Source organism: Xenopus laevis, chromosome 8S (genome assembly GCF_017654675.1).
Source record: "Xenopus laevis strain J_2021 chromosome 8S, Xenopus_laevis_v10.1, whole genome shotgun sequence".
Taxonomy (NCBI): domain Eukaryota; kingdom Metazoa; phylum Chordata; class Amphibia; order Anura; family Pipidae; genus Xenopus; species Xenopus laevis.
Genome location: NC_054386.1, coordinates 72,203,598 through 72,225,563, shown reverse-complemented (window position 1 = coordinate 72,225,563; position 21,966 = coordinate 72,203,598). Strand labels below are relative to the sequence as shown.

Here is a 21,966-nt window from a genome sequence, read left to right as displayed (position 1 = left end):
TTGAAAAATGACCTCAAAGCTTCTACTCTACAACAGGTATTAATGTAAAACACCCCAAATATGAAAGCCTGGGGTCCACTGAACAGTTTGATGCCCAATATCATATGTATAGGTTTATAAATGTAGACACCCCATGGTATAAAATGTAGACACCCCATTTGAGCTATCAGTTCTGTAATTCCAGATACTGCAAAATCAACACATTTACACAGAGTGGGGGGGCAAAGTTAGAAAAAAGTATGGGGTCCTGTGAACAGTTTGATGCCCAATATGTATAGGTGTACCTAAGCACGTGGCATATAGGGGCCCCAAAATGAAGACCCCCCCCCATATGGTCTGTCATTTCAGGTGCTGCAAAATCAACACATTTACATCGCTTTGGGGGGAGGCAAAGGTAGAAAAAAGTACGTTCACCCCAGAGCACCATATAGTTTTGGAAAGTACACATTCCTCCAAATCCAAATTGGGTATGCATGTCTTTCTACTCCAAAGCACCAAGCTGCACAACTTTACTAAATTTGGCAATTTTAGGGACATTTTCAAAAATCTACATAGATTTGGTTATGGCTTATGATACAGTGCCGAAAACTGTGTCGGACTGGGCTGGCGGGACAACGGGAAAAAGCCAGATGGGCCCTGCCGCCGACCCAGATCCGCGATTTTTAAGGTTGCTTCCTGCTGCGCCACTTGTAAAACTAGGTGAGCATGCGCACCGGCACATAAGCGCACACACTGGGCAGTGTGGCGGGGGGGCAGTGCGCACACGCAGTGGCGTGCACATAAATATTAGCTTTCTAAAGTAAGGTCTTTTGGTCATGGTATTATTATTTGTACATGTATAGTTGGCTCATTTCTGAGTGGTGTGCTACGTTTCTCTGTTAAAGGAACAGCAACGTTTCTCTGTTAAAGGATCCGCAACACCAAAAAATTGAAAGTGTTTTAAAAGAATGACAATATAATTGTTGCTCTGTACTTGTAATACTGGTGTATTTGCTTCAGAAACTCTACAATAGTTTATATAAACAAGCTGCTGTCTATCCATGGGGGCAGCCATTCAAAGCTGAAAAAAGAAAACAGGCACAGGATACACAACAGATAACAGATAAACTCTGTATTATACGAGATTCTTCAGAACTTATGTGTTATCACTATCATGAAGCCTATGATTAAGGGAGTTGCTCCAAAAACGCGTTAGGTTTTCCTATCTTTAGAGTACTGCAATAAATTTTTAACCAGAGTGCCGTCCATTTTTCCTTTTTTATGCATTGAGCCAGTGGGGACACTGAGGACTGAGCACCTGGTTTTAGGGAGCTGCATTTTAGGGGACTTTTGAGTGGTCTTTTTTGTACATTCATGTCTTTAAAATTATACAGATGCTGAGCATCCACTCACAGGCCCGGATTTGTGTAAAGGCCACAAAGGCCCAGGCCTGGGGCGGCAGGATTTTAGGGGACGGCATGCTGTCCAACTTCAGAAACATTGAGGATGCACAGGAGATACAATAGTTTTTAAAAAATTTCCATGTACCAATCCCCAATGCTCCTGACCCAATGATGAAAATTTGCACATGTGCGTCCCACGATGTGAACTCAGCCCTGTCAACTGAGAATGTGTCATCTTCTTTGAAGCCAGTTGATCCGGGGGACTAAGATTTAGTGATGATAAACCTTTACATTTTAGGGGTACTACTACCTTTAATGACAGGCAAGAAATTGGAGTTTTTATTGGTAACACCTAGGGGCAGATTTATCAAGGGTCGAATTTCGAAGTACAAAAAACTTCGAAATTCGACCATCGAATTGAAAAACTTTGAATTCGAATGAAGTTTTCTCACCGAATTTGGCAATCCTACGATAGAATAAAAACCGTTTGATCGAACGATTCGAATGATTTTTAGCGTACGATCGAGCGATTTTTATTCGATGTGTAAAGACTTAGAAAAAGTTTGTAGAAGGTCCCCATAGGCTAACATAGCAATTCGGCAGGTTTAATTTGGCGAAGTATTGAAGTCAAAGTTTTTTTAAAGAGACAGTACTTTGATTATCGAATGGTCGGATATTCGAACGATTTTTACTTCGAATCAAAGTCGTAGTTTTCTATTCGATGGTCGAAGTATCCAAAAAAATTACTTCGAAATTTGAACTTTTTGTACTTCGAAAATTCACTCGAACCTTAGTAAATCTGCCCCCTAGGGTTGCCACCTTTTCTGGAAAAAAATACCGGCCTCCCTATATATATTTATCTTTTTCCCCTATTAATAATATTGGGCTCAACCATCATTTTTACCAGCCAGGCTGATAAAATACCGGCCAGGGGGCAACCCTAGTGACACCATGTGTGTGGCAAAACCTGGTTTCCTGTATTGGAAGCTCTCTCTTGGTGCAGGCAGCATAGTGCTGCTTCTTTTGTTTCTCACACAACAATATTGTATCCCTGCATTGTACCTCCAGTGGGGAAATGTTTCCACCTTAAAGGGGAAGGAAACCTAGTCGGCGTAAACCCCCCACCCATTTGTTGCCCACCCTCCCCCCTGGCCTACCCATCCCGCTGGGCAAATGCCCCTAACTTGTTACTTACCCTTCTGCGCAGGTCCAGTCCAGGGAGTTCACAGACGACATCTTCTTCCACGCGATCTTCTTCCTGCTTTGAACGGCGCATGCGCAGTAGGATCATTTCGCCGGTACGGTCTACTGCGCATGCCCGTGACTTTTGGCGCATGCGCAGTAGATCCGTACCGGTGAAATGATCCTACTGCGCATGCGCCAAAACGCCGTTCACAGCAGGAAGATCGCGTGGAAGAAGATGTCGTCGGTGAACTCCCTGGACTGGACCTGCGCAGAAGAGTAAGTAACAAGTTAGGGGCATTTGCCCAGCGGGACAGGTAGGCCAGGAGGAAGGAGGGTGGGCAACAAACGGGAGGGGGGGTGGGGGGTTTGCGCCGACTAGGTTTCCTTCCCCTTTAATGTGCAGTTTAATTTCTCCAGTCTGCAAATCAACTAGAACTCAAAGAAGAGCATCTTCTAGGTCCCTGGCACAAGTTAAAGTTTAACTCTGGTCTGACACAAAAGATGCTCTTAAGGTGGTGGGTATTGCTGTAATTCAGCAGGAAAAAACAATGAATTAGTTAGGCATGGAGCTGAAGCTCTAATGGCAGAAAGCAAGCGTCCACAGCATTAAAAATCCAAGTCCACTTCCCCCGACAAAAATAGAAGCTTTAAGCAAAGGAATTAAACATTGTTGCTGTACCCGAAACAAACTACCCCCGTTACAAGCGGTTTATCCTTATGAGACACAGCGACAGTGACAAAAACCACCATCACTCCTCTCAATTGTAGCGTCTGCGTAGGACATCACTGCGCTTTTTATACGTGTGGAGTGACGTGAGGCCTCGCGAGATGAGACTTCTGACGTCAGGAATAGCTGTCCGGCTGGAGTCAAGGCGCTAGACGTTAACGGAGCTGCGGGACTTTTAAACAGCGAACCGGGTCTACTCTGCCGGCTGTGTTAATAAAATCGGAAAAGCGGAAAGCCATCTGGGCGGTATGTGTCAGGTGTCATATTACCTGTTTGGGTTTAACCCTGTATGAGCTGGGAGGGTGGAGCTCGTCAGTGGAGAGAGCATCCCTTCCATGCAGCTTGCACTGCTCTCTATACATTCACATGCAACTTGTACTGCTCTCTATGCATCCACATGCAGCTTCCACTGCTCTCTATGCATCCACATGCAGCTTCCACTGCTCTCTATACATTCACATGCAACTTGTACTGCTCTCTACACAGCAACATGCAGCTTGCACTGCTCTCTATACACCACATGCAGCTTCCACTGCTCTCTATGCATCCACTGCCCTCTATACATCCACTGCCCTCTATACATGCAACTTGTACTGCTCTCTATGCACCCACATGCAGCTTCCACTGCCCTCTAGCCATGCAGCTTGCACTGCTCTCTGTGCATCCACATGCAGCTTCCACTGCTCTCTATGCATCCACATGCAACTTCCACTGCTCTCTATGCATCCACATGCAACTTCCACTGCTCTCTATGCATCCACATGCAACTTCCACTGCTCTCTATGCATCCACATGCAGCTTCCACTGCGCTCTATGCATCCACATGCAACTTCCACTGCCCTCTATACATGCACCTTGCACTGCTCTCTGTGCATCCACATGCAACTTGCACTGCTATCTATGCATCCACATGCAGCTTCCACTGCTCTCTATACATCCACATACAGCTTTCATTGCTCTCTATGCATCCACATGCAGGTTCCATTGCTCTCTATGCACCCACATGCAGCTTCCACTGCTCTCTATGCATCCACATGCATCTTTTACTGCTCTCTATGCATCCACATTCAGCTTCCACTGCTCTCTATACATCCATATGCAGTAATAAGCCCCTTGCCCTGTACATTCATGTGTTGTGTTAAAGGTGGAAATGTTTTTTCTGATGGTCTAATAAATGTTATGAATTATTTAATCCTTATTTGTATATTATGCAAATCAGGTTAAATCCATGTTGAAAATGATGCAATTATATTGATCGATTATCGTTTATTATAGATAAAACAAAAAATCTTGTCCTTTTCTTCAGTCCTGATTGTAAGTGAAATTGACATTTGTAAGTCAGTGTTAGCCAGTTGCTTTTCCATTGGCTTCTGTGCTACCACTCTCCAATACATGGGGATTTGCAGGGTCTATGTGTGCAGATGACTTTTCAAGACTGACTTGAAGGCCAGTTCTCCTAGTTGCAGCGTACCGAAACTTTGGTTCAGTAATGTGAGTAGAACTTATACTGTGATGATGGGTTCATTCAAATACATCTGTGGGCCTCCTGGAAGCCATAAAATAATTTGCAGGACTACATCTGGTCCATGGGGCTATCCTTTAGCCAGGCCTGTTGTATATTGTCTATGTTTAGTTGCAGTGCATGGGTAGTTATGTATTATGCCTATGTGGTTATTAAGTTATTGATGACAAGGATTCATTGATCATGCTGCTTGTAGCTTTGAGCAGTGTTGGCAGTCGGCATCCTGGCAGGTATGGGTTAATCGTGGCCTCTTTCGTTTTCGTAACAAAAATATGTAATGGAAGTTAATGTAAAGACTCAGCTAAAGTATTTCTTATTTTTTTTAATTACTTTGTTTTTCTTTTGTTTCTTTGCAGCCAGGACATTTTAATTGCTTTCTGATACTGCAGAACGAATAGATTTCATCATGTTATTGTATTTTTTGTTGCTTATATTCTCTTCTATATATATCTTACAGTTGTCATATCAACTAATGTCTGCATGCTGTGGTCAGTGCCCCAAACCTGTGGTGATTTTTCAGTTTAGTTTACTAGCTTTTGCTTTCTTCCACCACTCTCTCATCCCATCACGGTAAAACAATTCTACACAACATGCTAAATGGAATAAAGGACACCTGGTGGGGGGATTAGATTCACAAAAACACATTATATAATAGAGTTGAGGTGGAATAAAATGTTCACGAATGCCAGATATCCATCTGTCACCATTTATAAAACCGTTCACAACAGTTTCAGGTTTTTAAAAAGTTGTAGTGTTTCAACTAATTTAACACAATGTTTTTGTATCTGATGTTCTTGACACTAACAAATGGTGGTTACAACAGCACAAATCTTATCCAAACCACCTAGTCTGTTGTAAGGTGTTCTGACTAATATCAGAACAAAGGAATAGTATTCTAGAATTGGAATAGGTATTTCTGCACCCCCAGTTAAATAAGTTTGTCAAACAGATGGTTATTTCTGATTAGCAAAAGTAGTCCAAATTTATGAAAGTGAGATAAACGGTTTCTGTCTAAAAAACAAAACACTGGATTTTATTAACTGGGGTTAATACGTCATTCTTTTTATCACAGTTTATTAACCACATATCTTCCTTACTGCAATTTTATTTTTATGATTTTCCCCACTGTTTTTTTCTTATTGTCCTAGATTTCAAATCATTTACATCTGTGCACGTTCCACAACATCCAACCTAATGAAATGTCACTTATTTCAAAGCTTTGCTGCTGTTTACTAGTCCTTAAAGCACCAGATCATCAAATCAGCTACTAATTCATACACATTTACAATTCATTGAAGTACCTATGTATGTTTTAAATGCATTGTAAAATTAGTTTTCCTTTCTGATTGTACATTATTTTCTCTTTGCCATCATGTGTCTGTATACAAAGAGATGGGTTCAAATAAAGTGTTACATTTATTTGCTTCCAGTGAAGTTGTGTTTGTGTCATTAACATAAAGGAGCTTTATATTATTGCCCATGTATTGAGAAGATAATAGAGGAGGTTATGGAAGGCACCTGGGGCCATATTTGGTTTTAGTAAAGTTAATTTGTCCAGTTGAGCTGCAATGCCAGACTGCATTTACAGAAAAATACATATATAAATTACAGTGATTATTACAGTACATCCATGACATCCCGCTTTTTATGAATCTTTATAATGAGTCATTTAATCGAACTGTAGACAAAAGCTGTGATCAAAATGTACAAGAACCTCTTGAAATACCTTTTGGTGACCATTGGTTTAAGGATGTTCTCTGTCTGAGAGATGTGCAGGTCAAATGTTATTGCTTGGTTAGAAACAGGCAAGCATTCATCCTTCATTTTCATTTAGACCAGACAAGGTTTTTTCTTTGGGGAACCTAATTAAATGAGGGGGTCCTCTTTGCAACCCAATTGTTGGCTTTGATCTACACAAACACCTTGTTTTTAGAAAGAAATTAGTCTTATGAATTAATGTAGTAAATGTACTTGCTGAAGCATGCTAAAGTATAAAAATAAGGTATAAATCAAATATTTTCAGTCACACCATTCATATGTATCATATTCCAGTTTCTCTTCCTTTAGTTCAGTAAATATCTGAGCAGTTGGTATACCTTCCACTGTTGATAAATAGAAATTAATATTTTTACCTCCTTAAATGTGTAAATTGTGTCTTGATCAAGAACAGAGCAATTTAGCAAATAATCAAATGGTCGTTTCTAAAAACAGCGGTTCTGCTTTAGATTCTGAAGCAGAGGAAGCAACTAGTAATAACGCTACCAAAAAAAAATTGAGAGAGAGCTGGTGATCCAAAGAGTATTTATTAGTGCAAGACACTACAGGGCACATTTATTAAGGGTCGAATTTCGAAGTTAAAAAACTTCAAAATTCGACCATCGAATTTGATACGATCGAAAATGGTCATTTTTGATCAAAGTAAGAATCGTTCGATCAATTGATTAAATCGTTCGAATTGAACGATTTTACAAAAAAAATACTTTGACTACTCAAAACTTAGCCAAACACTCAGAAAGGTTCTATGAGGTCCCCCATAGGCTAAACAGCAATTCGGCAGGTTTAAGGTGGTGAAGTGTCGAAGTTTTTTAAAGCAACAGTACCTATATTTTCGAATATTGAAATTTTTTTCAATTCTAATCAAATGTTGGCCTTTTCGATGGTCGAAGTACCCAAAAATTACTTTGAAATTCGAAGTTTTTGAATTCGAGAATTTACTTCGACCCTTAGTAAATGGGCCCCTACATGTTTCAGATTTGCCTGCTTATTCTCAAGTGTATACCGCCACAAATAGGAACAGTTTAGTATAAAAATAAAAACTGGGTAAATAGGCTGTGCAAAATAAAAAATGTTTCTAATATAGTTAGCCAAAAATGTAATGTATAAAGGCTGGAGTGACTGGATGTCTAACATAACAGAATAGAACACAACTTCCTGCTTTCAGCTCTCTAACTCTGAGATAGTTAGCAACTTGAAGGGGGCCCACATGGGACATATCTGTTCAGTAAGTTTGCTTTTGATTCTTAGCAGATTCAAAGCAAATGTTTATGACCCATGTGGCCCCCCTGAAGTCACTGATTGGTTATTGCCTGGTAACCAATCGGTGGAAACCAAGAGAGCTGAAAAGCAGGAAGTAGTGTTCTGGCTATTATGTTAGACATACAGTCACTCCAGCCTTCATACATTACATTTTTGGCTAACTAACTATATTAGAAACATTTTTTATTTATACAGCCTATCTATTTACCCAGTTTTTATTTTTACCCTGAACAATTCCTTTAATGATAAAACACATACCTTCAGATGCAGCACTATGTGCACAAATAGAAGCAGAGAAATCTTCAGGACCTGAGGCCAAAAATACTATCCCAATTACCTGCACTTTAGCAGGCTGTAGGATGAAAATATAGTATAGTGGTTTAAAAAAAGTACCATTCCCAAGATGGAAATTTTTGAAATTGCAAAAAATATTGAAATTGTGTCAGTGTCCCTTTAAAGGAATACTGTCATTCCTCATCTGCTCTGCTTCATTATACGAGTACATAATGGCTATTTGCAAGCCTTCATATTTGTAGAAACATATCTTGGAGGATCTGGAGACTGTTAAGGTTTGAAATGAAGCCAAGTCTTTCTTATTCATTACTTTAACGGATCACATATGAGCCACCATGAGAAACAGAGGGGGTCACCAGAGAAGAGAAGTTTCTTAGGGCTGCCAATACTCCGATTCCATCCAACTTATTTTTTTCCAGGCTTAAACCTACAGGCACATTTTCATTCTGGTCTTTAGGTGTCATTTAAGTTTGCCATTGACCTAGTTTAGGAAAATATTCTGTAAGTATATATAAAGTTGCATATGTCCCTGTCTTTTTAATTCCAAGCTATAAATAAGTAGTCCTTTGTATCATATTGAAGACTGCTATACAATAAGCAGAATATAATATAATGTGTATATATATATATATATATATATATATATATATATATATATATATATATATATATATATATATATATATATATATATTCTATAACAAAGTAATTGTTGATAACTATAATGTTTTTTATTATGTTATGGAATGTCCAATTCCAAGCAACTTTGCAATTGGTCTTCACTATTTATATAATAATATAAATATGAGTTATTTGCCTTTTTCTTTTGACCCTTTCCAGCTTTCAAATGGGGGTCACTGACCCCATCTTAAAAAACAGATGTTCTGTAAGGAACCAAATGTATTGTTATTGCTACTTTTTATTACTCCTCTTTCTATCTAGGACCTCTCCTAGTCATATTCTTGTCTTATTCAAATCAGTGTTTGGTCACTAGGTTAGTTAAGACCTTAGCAATCAGATTACTGAAATTGACAACTGGGGAGCTGCTGAATAAAAAGCTAAATAACTCAAAAACCACAAATAATAAAAAATTAAAAACCAACTGCAAATTGTCTCAGAATATAACTCTCTACATCATACTAAAAGTTAATTTAAAGGTTAACACCCCTTTAAGGGCACATATTAGGGATGCACCGAATCCATGATTCGGTTCGGGATTCGGCCAGGATTCGGCCTTTTTCAGCAAGATTCAGATTCGGCCGAATCCTTCTGCCCAGCCGAACTGAATCCTAATTTGCATATGCAAATTAATGGCGGGGAGGGAAATTACATGACTTTTTGTCAGAAAACAAGGAAGTAAAAAATGTTTTCCCCTTCCCACCCCTAATTTGCATATGCAAATTAGGGTTCGGTTTGGTATTCGGCCGAATCCTTCGTGAAGGATTCGGGGGTTCGGCCGAATCCAAAAAATTGGATTCAGTGCATCCCTAGCACATATAGATAAAACATTGACTTCCCTTGTTTCCTGAAGGTGGATAGAGTAATAATGGCTATAAAGTCTCTGCCTCTGTGCCTCTTAACCACACAAACTCCATGAAAAATCTTTCACAGGACCAAATACTCTGGTAATTGTCATTCAAAACATCTATTTTCAGAATTGAAGAGACCTTAAGATTGCGCTTAAGCTGATAAGTACAGTGCTCTAGGTAGCTGGGTTGCTGGTCTCATCGATTAAGGAGAAGCGGGCAGCAACCTGAATTCTTGAGCTCTATGACTCTGGCCTAAACATTTGGACCTCTGTAGCCCCAAAAAGAAACTGTGTGTTCCCAAATATATTGGGTCTTCAGGTTGACAAAACAGGAATTTAAAAAAGAAAACTTTACCAAAAGTCATATAAAATCCTTTACTTTTTAAATTAAAATCTTACTTGGAAGGGGGAGGACATGTCTAGGAAGTAGCATAGTTGTCTGTAAACACAGCAGAATGGTTTCCCTTGCCTATTTAATCTTATTTATATGAGGAATCTGCATTGTCTCATGATATGATTGCCTTTTAATATGATTAATGTTCAAAAATAAAACTATCTCTGGTATGAATTGCAGGACCATCAATATAATAAAAATCCCACTGCTACCTTGGCTAGTGAATGACTCCTACCCTCACATAGCTTTATCCCACTGAAAGTAAAATGAGGGTTTTACAACATTGTCATTGGTAATCCTATAGCCTTGTGACTAGGTTAGTTTGTTCTCAGGGGTGGGGCATGTGAGCCCTCCCTTCTAGGATGAAAAGAAAATTAAGGGCATGAAAAAAACCTCTTACAGGGAATGAACAAGTGGCAGTTTACTTTTACGAAATGTATTTTCAGATAGTGTACGGCAAATAATAACTATTTGCTATGCTATCTTTTTGACTGTTTTACAACAGTTTTACAATTACTTAGTTTCAATTTCCTCCCTCATACAAACTTGGACAAGGTAGGTAGGTTACTGACTCTCTTAACAGTAGAAATGTAATACATTATTTCATGCTAGAATTCCTCTGGTGGTGCTGAGAAGTCTAAGTATTGTATTATTATAATGTAATAGTTGCATTCATACAGACATTACTCAGGCTCACTACACACTCAGAGGAGACAAGATTGCCTACAGTAACATAATGTCAGAAATTCCTGCTTCCATTAGGTGTCAGCATACCGGTAAATTGATGCTTTTCAAATTGTTGTAAACAGTTGTCGCCTTTAATTTTACTTAAATGTACAATGGTTTATGTTGTATGCCAAATTCTGATGTTTATGTTTCTATTCAATGCAGGTGGATCTGTGAAAATGGCTGGGGACTGACCTTACTTTGCTTATGCAAGGATACACAGCTTACACTGACATACATGATTTTGATAGGATAAGGTAAGTCGATAAAGTAGCAGAATAAAAGTATTTGGCCACACATGGATCATTACACAGTTTGAATGAACATGAATGGGCACATATTTACATTTATAGATCAGAATTGTAAGATATGACTGACATACAATTTTTTTGTTTCTTGGTGTTACCGGCTTATAACTAGGGATGCACTGAATACACGATTCAGCCTTTTTCAGCAGGATTCTTCTGCCCAGCTGAACCGAATCCTAATTTCGATATGCAAATTAGGGGTGGGGAGGGAAATCACGTGACTTTTTGTCAGAAAACAAGGAAGTAAAAAATGCTTTCCCCTTCCCAGACCTAATTTGCATATGCAAATTAGGGTTCCGATTCGGTTCGTTGTTCAGCCGAATCTTTCACAAAGGATTCGGGGTTTCGGCCGAATCCAAAATAGTGCATCCCTACTTATAACACCTTCCTGACATGTATGATCTTGCTGAAACAGATTCTTTGGATCAAGTAGTTGGTCATGTTTACTATTTGATTAATATTTTTAAAGATATTTTTGAATATTTTTGAAAAATGTGATTAAATCTTAAAGCAATGTATGTGGTACATTCGTGAAAGTGTAGCTTCAAAATTGTTCTTACTTGAGGAGAATATGCTGTTTTATCTGTGATATGGAATGTCACTAACATGCAGTCTATTTTCGAAGGTTTTTCGAATGATTGGTGTTAATTATGGATCCTGGTGGTGGTGGCCTAGGCCTGCATGTAGAAGAAACCAAAATACCCCATGCCATGATCATGCAGGACTTTGGTAAATATTTACACTATTGTGTTGTAGTACGATTCAATATGCTGTATGTGATATTTTTGCCAATTATTTTGGGATCATGCTGGAAGAGTAGTTTCCACCTCAACTTGCACCCATATGGACACAAATTAGGCAGTGGAGTTTCATAGTTCTTAGTCCTGGTAAGCAATGACACTTGTATTTACCAGTGATAGTCCATTTCTCAACAGAGCAAACTGATTTTTTTTATATTTAATTTTGAAATCTGACATGGGGCTAGACATATTATCAGTTTTCCAACTGCCCCCAGTCATGTGACGTGTGATCTGATAAACTTCAGTCACTCTTTACTGCTGTACTGCAAGTTGGAGTGATATCACCCCTTCCTCCCTCCCTCCCTCCAGCCCCAATCCCCCCTCCCAGCAGCCTTATATAAAGAACAATAGGAAGGTAACCAGATAGCAGCTCCCTAACACAAGATAACAGCTGCCTGGTAGATCGAAGAACAGCACTCAATAGTAAAAGCCAGGTCCTACACATTCAGTTACATTGAGTAAGAGAAACAACAGCCTGCCAGAAAGCAGTTCCATCCTAAAGTGCTGGCTCTTTTCTGAAAGCACACGACCAGGCAAAATGACCTGAGGTGGCTGCCTACGCACCAATATTATACATTAAAAAAAATACACTTGCTGGTTCAGGAATTACATTTTATATTGTAGAGTGAATTATTTGCAGTGTAAACAGTGTAATTTAGAAAGTAAAACTACACCATAAATGTTTCCATGAATAGTAGCTTAAAACTGTGTTTCTTCATTTTGTATCTATGCAGGAAAATATGTATCTCATATACCTTTGCAAAAAAACGTACTTATTTGTCTTTACATAGTGACTGGGATGGCTGGCACCGCTCATGTTGATGGAGACCACATTGTTGTTTCTGTTCCTGAAGCTGTCTTAGTCTCGGAAGTTATCACAGATGATGACATTGCACTGGAACATGATCTGTCAGATGAAGTTGTTCAAGGTCCTGATATCATCACAGAGGCTGAAAGTGTCATTGTTCCCGAATCAGTGCTGGAAACTAATGTTGCCATTGAGGAGGCTTTGGATGACAGTCACCATGTATTGGAATCAGACATCATTACTGAAACAGTCACAGTTCCTGAGCAAGTATTTGTGGCTGACCTAGTCACAGACAGAGATGGCCAGCTGGAACATGTAGTCCAGGACTCTATTCATGGATCCCACTCGCCCACAATGGTTTCCCAAGAGGTCCTTGTAGCCAGTTGTCATGCAGATGCTGTTATCCAAGTGCCCACCATTCAAGCCTCAGCTTCATCTGTAACTATAAAGACTGAAGATGATGAAATAAAAAACACCTCTGAAGATTATCTAATGATATCATGTAAGTTAAGGGGACATCCAATAATTAAAGACCATTCATTATTTTTCTTTTGTGTGCAAGTGTCTTAATCATGTTTCCACAAACAAAACTACATCCCCGTTTTCAAGTTATAAAATGAATGACATAAATAGCTTCTAGTAGGCATGGTAGAAATGTGGTAGCAAACTATTATTATCCCTAACACGTAGGGGCAGATTTACTGAGCTCGAGTGAATAGTTCGTATCAAAAAATATTCTAATTTCAAAGTAATTTTTTGGGTACTTCGACCATCAAATTGGTCAAATTCGATCGAATTCAATCGAACGATTCAAAGTAAAAATTGTTCGATCATTCGACAATTCGATAATCGAAGTACTGTCTCTTTAAAAGAAACTTCGACTTCATACTTCACCAAATTAAAGCTACCGAAGTCCAATGTTAGCCTATGGGGACCTTCAACAGCAGTTTTTTTTTGGGTAAATAAAAATCCTTCGATCGATCGCTTAAAATCGTTCGATTAGAACTATTTTATTTCGATCTAACCTATGGCTCTAAAATCCTTCGAATTCTATATCCGCATTTGAAGGCTTTTACTTCGAGGGTCGAATTCGACCCTCGATAAATCTGCCCCTAAGCATACGGTTTACTTTTAATCTTAGCTGTGTTTATCTTTAATTCCAGTAACATTATTCCATTATCCTTTAGTGTCGTGGTAATAAGTTGTATAGCTGGAAGGTACCTTATATTGCCTCTATTTACTGTATTGGAAATTGTCTTACAAAGGTCTTTGTGAATGCCCCTCTCACTGGGAGATTTTTATGACCAGCGCTTATTGGTTTCCCAGTTATTAACAGCTCAAGGCAAATAAAACCTATACCACCCCATTATTTGTCTTTCTGTCTAACAAAGATCCATTAGAGCAAGAGTAAAAATGCATGAAATATATTTTAAAAGGGTAAGAGATATTTACAACTTTAAAAATGAATCACTTTACACAGGGTCGACTTATTATTACATTGAACATTTTACTGAGCTGTAATGATAGCAATTCGGTCCAGAGTGAAAATGTCCATTTCTCTACATCCAGTTTGCAACTCGGAGGCAGAAAATGCCATTTAGAGCAGTTTGAAGGCATTCTAACAAAGTGATGTGGGTAAAATGTTTGAAAAATGTGTCAGTTCATAAAAAGCTGAAGAAAATGCCAGCAGCACACAGAAAAATTGAGGTAATGTAAGGTTTATTTAAACCTAAAACATACAGAAAAAAGGCAACGTTTCGGGGCATGAAGTTTCCTTTTTCTGTATGTTTTAGGTTTAAAGGGCATGTCAAGGCAAAAAGATAAAATCCCATTTTAACTTTGTTTAATGAAAAAGAAACCTATCTCCAATATACTTTAATTAAAAACGTGTACCGTTTTTATAAGAGAATGGCTGCTAAATGCACATGTGCAAAAGCCCTTATACAGACATGTTTAAGCATTACTGTATCTGTATCGACTCCAGAAGAGTGCAAGTAACTGTATTTGTTGATGCATGTTGGCCCAGTAAAGCACATGTATTGCATAATCAATTGGAAACAAAAGCACTCCATAAAATAACAAATGTATTATAAGGTTTTATGGAATAAGCCACAATAAAATGCAGTGCATAATACACAGATATATGTATAGTGAGGAGCAGTATGAGCATGAAGAATGAAATAATAAACATGAAATTGAATGAGCTGATTAAATATACCATATAATGTATGAAGTCATGCAGGTATCAGACAGCGTGTAACCATCACCAAACCTAAGCTAAAGTCATGCACATTAACAACATGGCACATTTTCTGTGCAGCAAAGGAAATTTTAAGCCGAAACAACTTTCCAAAACACATTCATTAAAGATTTTCATTGGTGTTAAGTACTTGTTTTTCTTGCAGTCCCTGAGTCTGACTCTCTGCTGCAATTGTGTAAGATGTGTCTAGATAAAATTCATTGTGTGATTTCATCAATCACTTGGCGTATGCAGCAGAGTGGGTACTTCCACGTTCAGCAGACAAAACCACATTAGCAAGTTTGTAGCGGCCGGTAGTAAGAGGGGTGAAGCCTGGTAGTAGCGTTACCCTAGATATGTCAATAGGCACATACCACACTATTCATCAGAGCAGACTGGTCAGGCACATTGCTTAACAGGAGTGCAAGTAATGAATAGCATCAACCCAGTCGCTAACTTACTTTCATTTTAGCCTGACGCATTTAAACAGGGGGTCCTAACTGAAGATTTAGGTCAGGGGTGCCCAACCTGCAGCCCAGGATGGATATGAATGCGGCCCAGCTTGAAGGAGAGAGAAAAGGAAGAGAAGGGAAAAAAAGAAAGAAATTAAGATATTAATATATGGAAATACAGAGAAAACAAGAGTGAAATAACACTTTGTGCTCTCTAAATCCAGACACAATAACCACCTCAGTCTTTTGTCTTGTTAGGAACAGGCTTACTATGCCAGCTTGTAACAATGTGGTGACCTGTAGAGTAGGTAGGATGGGGACTCTGCCCATTGCCCAGTTAGTAATAATAATAATAAGTCTGTTTAATATCCAGGTGTCCCATATTCCAATGTATACCTCCATCTAGTTATCCAACTGTTATTGTAGTTCTTTTCTGTGTATTTTCTTTAATTTTATAAATCAAAAGTGTTTGTGTATTTCATGTGTGGCCCCAGACAATGTTTCTTTTTCCAATGTGGCCCAGAGAAGCTAAAAGTTGGACACCCCTGATTTAGGTCTTTCAATGAGCTTTAATCAGCTGACCTGCAGCATTGTTTCAGGAGTCAGAACCAGGAGTGCAAAGAATCTAAACAATCAGACAAATATTGATTTTAAAGTGATACTGACACTTTCCTATAAAAATCATAGGAACGTGTCAGTATGAAGAAAATGCTGCACACAAAATATTTCCCAACAAAGCCCCCCGCAAAGCCGCCCCAGCCCAGCAAACCCGCACTCATCCGACCCTCCGACCCACCTAAAAGATCTCTTCAACTGAATTGAAATGCTGACTAAATCTCTTCAACTGTTTCCTACATCTTCCGGTTTGCTTCACTGACGCAGGGCTGGGGGTGGCGCGATCCTTCCATTGGCCGATTACATATCACAACTGGACTTAAGCCTATGGAAGGATTGCTCCGCCCCCAGCCCTGCATCAGTGAAGCAACCCGGAAGATCAGTCAGTGCAGGAACCGATTCGGCTGAGAAAGGTGCGCAGGGCTGGGGGCGGATTTGCGGGGGGGGCCTTTGCAGGAAATATTTTATGTGCAGCATTTTCTTCATACTGACACGTTCCTATGATTTTTATAGGAACGTGTCAGAATCGCTTTAAAATCCGTTGCATTTTAAAATACACTTTTAAACCATTGGTAAAGAGTTTTTGGGTGGAAATCCACTTTAGCTTTAAAGGGATACTGTCATGGGAAAACATGTTTTTTTCAAAATGAATCAGTTAATAGTGCTGCTCCAGCAGAATTCTGCACTGAAATCCATTTCTCAAAAGAGCAAACAGATTTTTTTATATTCAATTTTGAAATCTGACATGGGGCTAGACATATTGTCAATTTCCCAGCTGTCCCATGTCATGTGACTTGTGCTCTGATAAACTTCAATCACTCTTTACTGCTGTACTTCGATTTGGAGTGATATCACCCCCCTCCCTTTTCCCCCCAGCAGCCAAACAAAATAACAATGGGAAGGTAACCAGATAGCAGCTCCCTTAAGCTGGCCAAAGACGCAAAGATCTGATCGTACGAATCGAGGATTCGTACGATTTTCGAACCGTGTGTGGAGTGTCCCGACATTTTTCGTCCGGCGGAGATCGTTCGTTTGGTCGATCGGACAGGTTAGAAAATTTCTGTCGGCTGCCGATAATATCTGTGCGTGTATTGCCGATCATACGATTTTCAGTGGGAGACTGTCACTAGCTTTGGTTGGACATAGATATCGTACGATTGCTGTCAGGGGCAGAACATTGCTGATCTGTTCTTGAACTAATCTGACTGGTAAGACTTTGATCTGAATGGTTAGTGGCGGGTCGGGAGATGGGAAAGTCCGATCGTACGATGATTCATACGATAGGATCTTTGCATCTATGGCCAGCTTAACAGAAGATAACAGCTGCTGGTAGATCTAAGAACAACACTTAATAGTAAAAACCCATGTCCCACTGAGACTCCTTCAGTTACATTGAGAAGGAAAAACAGCAGCCTGCCAGAAAGCATTTCTCTCCTAAAGTGCAGGCACAAGTCACATGACATGGGGCAGCTGGGAAATTGACAAAATGTGTAGCCCAATGTCAGATTTCAAAATTGAATATAAAAAAATCTGTTTGCTCTTTTGAGAAATGGATTTCAGTGCAGAATTCTGCTGGAGTAGCACTATTAACTGATGCGTTTTGAAAAAAAAACGTTATCCGATGACAGGATCCCTTTAACTTTCACCACATGATACACTTAGGGGCCAATTCACCAAGCTCAAGTGAAGGATTCGAAGTAAAAAAACTTTGAATTTCGAAGTGTTTTTTGGGCTACTTCGACCATCGAATGGGCTACTTCGACTTCGAATCGAAGGATTCAAACTAAAAATCGTTCGACCATTCGATAGTCGAAGTACTGTCTCTTTAAGAAAAAACTTCGACCCCCTAGTTCGCCACCTAAATTGAATGTTAGCCTATGGGGAAGGTCCCCATAGGCTTAGCTAAGTTTTTTTGGTCGAAGGATAATCCTTCGATCGTTGGATTAAAATCCTTCGAAACGTTCGTTTCGAAGGATTTAATCAATCGATGGATTATTCGTTCGATCGAACTTTTTTCATTCCCCAGTCGAATATCGAGGGTTAATTAACCCTCGATATTCGACCCTTGATGCATCGGCCCCTTAGGGTTGCCACCTTTTCTGGAAAAAAATACCAGCCTTCCTATATATTTATCTTTTTTCCCTATTAATAACATTGGGATCAACCATCAATTTTACTGGCCAGGCCGGTAAAATACCGGCCAGGTGACAGTCCTAGATACACTCCTATATATTTAGTTTTTTCTTGTCCCAAACTTGTGGGAGCACCCCTTTTTTGTATGTTTGATTTACTCAAGGAAGCTCCTTGTCCCATATAGTGATCATATTGTGTGATTCAAACTTGTTACTTTCCTGCATAGCCTCTGGTACTTTTTAAAACGGTTGTTCACCTTTGAGTTAACTTTTAGTATGATGTAGAGAGTGATATTCTGAGACAATTTGCAATTTGTTTTCATTTTTTATTATTAATTTTTTTTAATTATTTGGCTTTTTATTCAGCAGCTCTCCAGTTTGTAATTTCAGACATCTGGTTGCTAGGGTCCAAATGACCCTAGCAACCATGCATTGATTTGAATAAAAGACTGGAATATGAATAGGAGAGGACTGAATAGAAAAATGAGTAATAAAAAGTAGCAATAACTATACATTTGTAGCCTTACAGAGCAGTTGTTTTTAAATGGGGTCAGTGACCCCTGTATGAAACATGAAAATGGTCAGAAGGCAGCGGCGAATAATTCAAAAACTATTCTAAATAAAAAATGAAGCGCAATTGAAAAATTGCTTAGAATTGGCTATTTAGAACATACTGAATAAGCTTTTAACCTTCTTAGGGGCAGATTAACCAAAGGATGAAGTAATTAATGCTGGCGACGATTCACCAGTGTTACCACTTTCAGGCACTTCGCCAATATACTAACGGCGCTGGGGTAACTTCGCTAGCGAAAGAGACAGACGTTAGCAGTCATTCACACTCTATCGCCAGGTGATTTTTCGCTCTGGCAAATGGATGTTACTTTGCAAATTAACTAAGATGCGGATTTTACTGAACGTTACCTCTTTCACCAGACTTGCCTTCACCAGCTCAGACCAGGCGAAGTGCAATGGAGTGCATAGATCTTGTTCAATTTTAGTGGAAAAAGTTTCTAAGTCCCAAAAAACTATGGAGTCTTTTCCTGTTTTCCGAGTGATAGCCTGCAAAAGTGCTTACATTTTTTTTGGGAGTAACCGGGTTCCCCCATACATTTTATAACATATGGAACACAAACTATACAATGGGCTCATGTGTAGGGCATTATAACAACTATATTTTCTTTATTAAGATTCCCTGCACATGTGTAATTTAATGTATTTGCTGCAACATATATGTCCAACTTTATAATTTCCCACGTTGTGCAAATTAGCCTTAGCGAAAACCTCTAACGAAGTTGCGCTAGGCATAATTGACTAGCTAGCGCATCTTCGCTTTGATTGCCGAAGTAACGGTAGCGAAAATTCACTTGCGTTCGGCACCCTGGACGTAACTTCGTATTTTAGTAAATTATCGTCTGAGCGAATTTTCGCCTGGCGAAGTGTTGCAATTGCTGCAAAGTGGTCACTGGCGAGTTTTCTCTGCTTACTAAATTTACCCCTTAGACTCCTTCTTTTCTCCATTACATGGTAAATTGCTTGCTCACAAATACCAGTATGGAAAAAAAGTCCACAATACCAGTTTGGGTAAATATTTTGGTGGTATATAGTGCACATGTTTTTATTTCTTGTGAAGCAAAAGAACTTCATTTTGTTTGTTGTGACACTCTATTGCAAGAGATACATTTTGGGTAAAGGTGTGTGTGTTATGTCTTTAGTTCTGCATATTATAATTTACATGAGCTGAGCAGCAGTGAAATGAGGAACATTTAGGTTCTAACAGTGATATCGGCTGATGTATGGTCAGTTTTAATGATGTGTGCTACTGTTTGACATGGATGTCATATAGTAGCATCCGCTTCTTATATCTTGCTAGCTTATATTGTTTCCATTTGGGGCATAATAGCCCATTTGCTTCATCCAAAATACTTATTTTTGGCAGCTAAAAGTAATCGTTATTAATCTTGCAAAGAAACATAAGCCTAAAGTTCAAATACAATTTTCCAGTTCACCTAAGGTGGCATTGTCTACTAAATTGGCTTGATGAGCCTGCATGTCCTTTTATGTGCAAGAAAAATGGTAAATCACAGAAGGGGTTGCTGGCTTTAAAGGAGAAGGAAAGCTACAGAAGCAGTTTATTGCCAATAGATTAGTCACAATAGTGCAAGCTATAACACTTTATTTATTCTGTAGAATACTTTACCTGATACCTGAGTAAACAGCTCTAGAAGCTCTCTCTTTTTGTTTAGTATAGCAGCTGCTATATTAGCTTAGTGTGACATCACTTCCTGCCTAAGTCTCCCTGCTTACTCATAGCTCTGGGCTCAGATTACAGCAGGGAAAGGGGGAAAGGGAAGGGGAGAGGGATAGAGGAGCAAACTGAGCATGCTCAAGCTCTAGCCCTGAAGGTTTAAGCTGAAAACACAATAGAAGGAAATAAATGTGAGGTTTCTTTTGACAGAGGGCTCAGAGCAGCATTACTTTGAGGGTTTACCGGTGTATTTATGTAGACCTTTCTGATAAAGCGTTCTTAATTTTAGCCTTTCCTTCTCCTTTAAGCTGCAGAAGTAATGGCCTGTCAGTTCCAGTAGATAGACTTCCAGCATTTCATGTATTTAGTTCTGCTCCTTTGCCAATAAATGCAGTCAGTGCTGCTGTGTTCCCTCCAACATCTGTATTCTGGCAATATCCACAGAATCACACTTAGTTCCTTTGGATCAGTATGGAGCAACGGTCAGTCACATTGGGCAGCAAGCTACTCCCAACGCTATAATCAGTTATCTAGTGTCGTGTTTTATGGGCAAATAAAGATGTTTCTATAGTCTGTTTAGTTACAATTTGTAATATAGGGGATCATTCATCTTAAAGGTGACCAGTTATTAGATTGCTTGTTGGCATTAGTGAACTGATGATGTTTACATTGGGGCAGATTTCCTAAAGGGCTACTTGTACATTTATTAACACTTTCAGCAGAAAAAGGGCTAAATTACTTGTGAACATTTTATGCCAGCAGCCAAATGGTTAATTTGGTGAGGACAGTGAGGTTGTGGAATTCACTGCCTGATGTTATGATGGCTGATTCTATAAATGCCTTTAAAGGAAAACTATACCCCCCAAAATGAACACTTTAGCAACAGATAGTTCATATCATATTAAGTGGCATATTAAAGAATCTTACCAAACTGGAATATATATTTAAGTAAATATTGCCCTTTTACATCTCTTGCCTTGAGCCACCATTTCATGATGGTCTCTGTGCTGTCTCTTGAGCCACCATTTCGTGATGGTCTCTGTGCTGTCACCTGACCAGAAATACTTCAACTCTAACTGTAACAGGAAGAAGTGTGGAAGCAAAAGACACAACTCTGTCTGTTAATTGGCTCATGTGACCTAACAAGTATGGTTTGTTGGTATGTTTGTGAGTACAGTGAATACTCAGTTGTGAGTACAGTTGAAGTACATTATTATGAAAATGGTTTATTTACATGAAGCAGGATTTTACATAAGCTGTTTTATGCAATATCTTTTTATAGAGACCTACATTGTTTGGGGGTATAGTTTTCTTTTAAGAGAGGCTTGGCTGATATTTTGGACAGACATAATATCCAAGGCTATCGTGATACTAAAATCTACAATTAATATAGAAATTTATATACAGGTATGGGACGTGCTATGCAGAATGCTCAGGACCTGGGGGTTTCCAGATAATGGATCTTTCCGTAATTTGAATCTTCATACCTTAAAGGACCAGTAACATCAAATGTTTTAAAAAAAAATTCTTTGTTAAGAAATAACTTAACGAAACGCCGATTGGGCTCCTCTTC

At 39.0% G+C, this 21,966-nt stretch overlaps 1 protein-coding gene across 2 annotated transcripts in view; it reads left to right on the top strand.

Annotated features, from left to right (window-relative positions):
• Window positions 1–3,365: 3,365 nt before the first annotated feature.
• Window positions 3,366–21,966, top strand: part of znf711.S (zinc finger protein 711 S homeolog) — a 34,096-nt gene continuing 15,495 nt past the window's right edge. The window contains exons 1-4 of one of the 2 annotated variants that reach the window (XM_041574975.1): window positions 3,366–3,540; window positions 10,960–11,051; window positions 11,728–11,831; window positions 12,694–13,212. In XM_041574975.1, the coding sequence (XP_041430909.1) occupies window positions 11,753–11,831; window positions 12,694–13,212 (598 nt within the window). In that variant the 5' untranslated portion in view covers window positions 3,366–3,540; window positions 10,960–11,051; window positions 11,728–11,752. The remainder of the gene's footprint in view (window positions 3,541–10,959; window positions 11,052–11,727; window positions 11,832–12,693; window positions 13,213–21,966) is intronic. The other variant, XM_018233060.2, reaches the window with a different exon arrangement.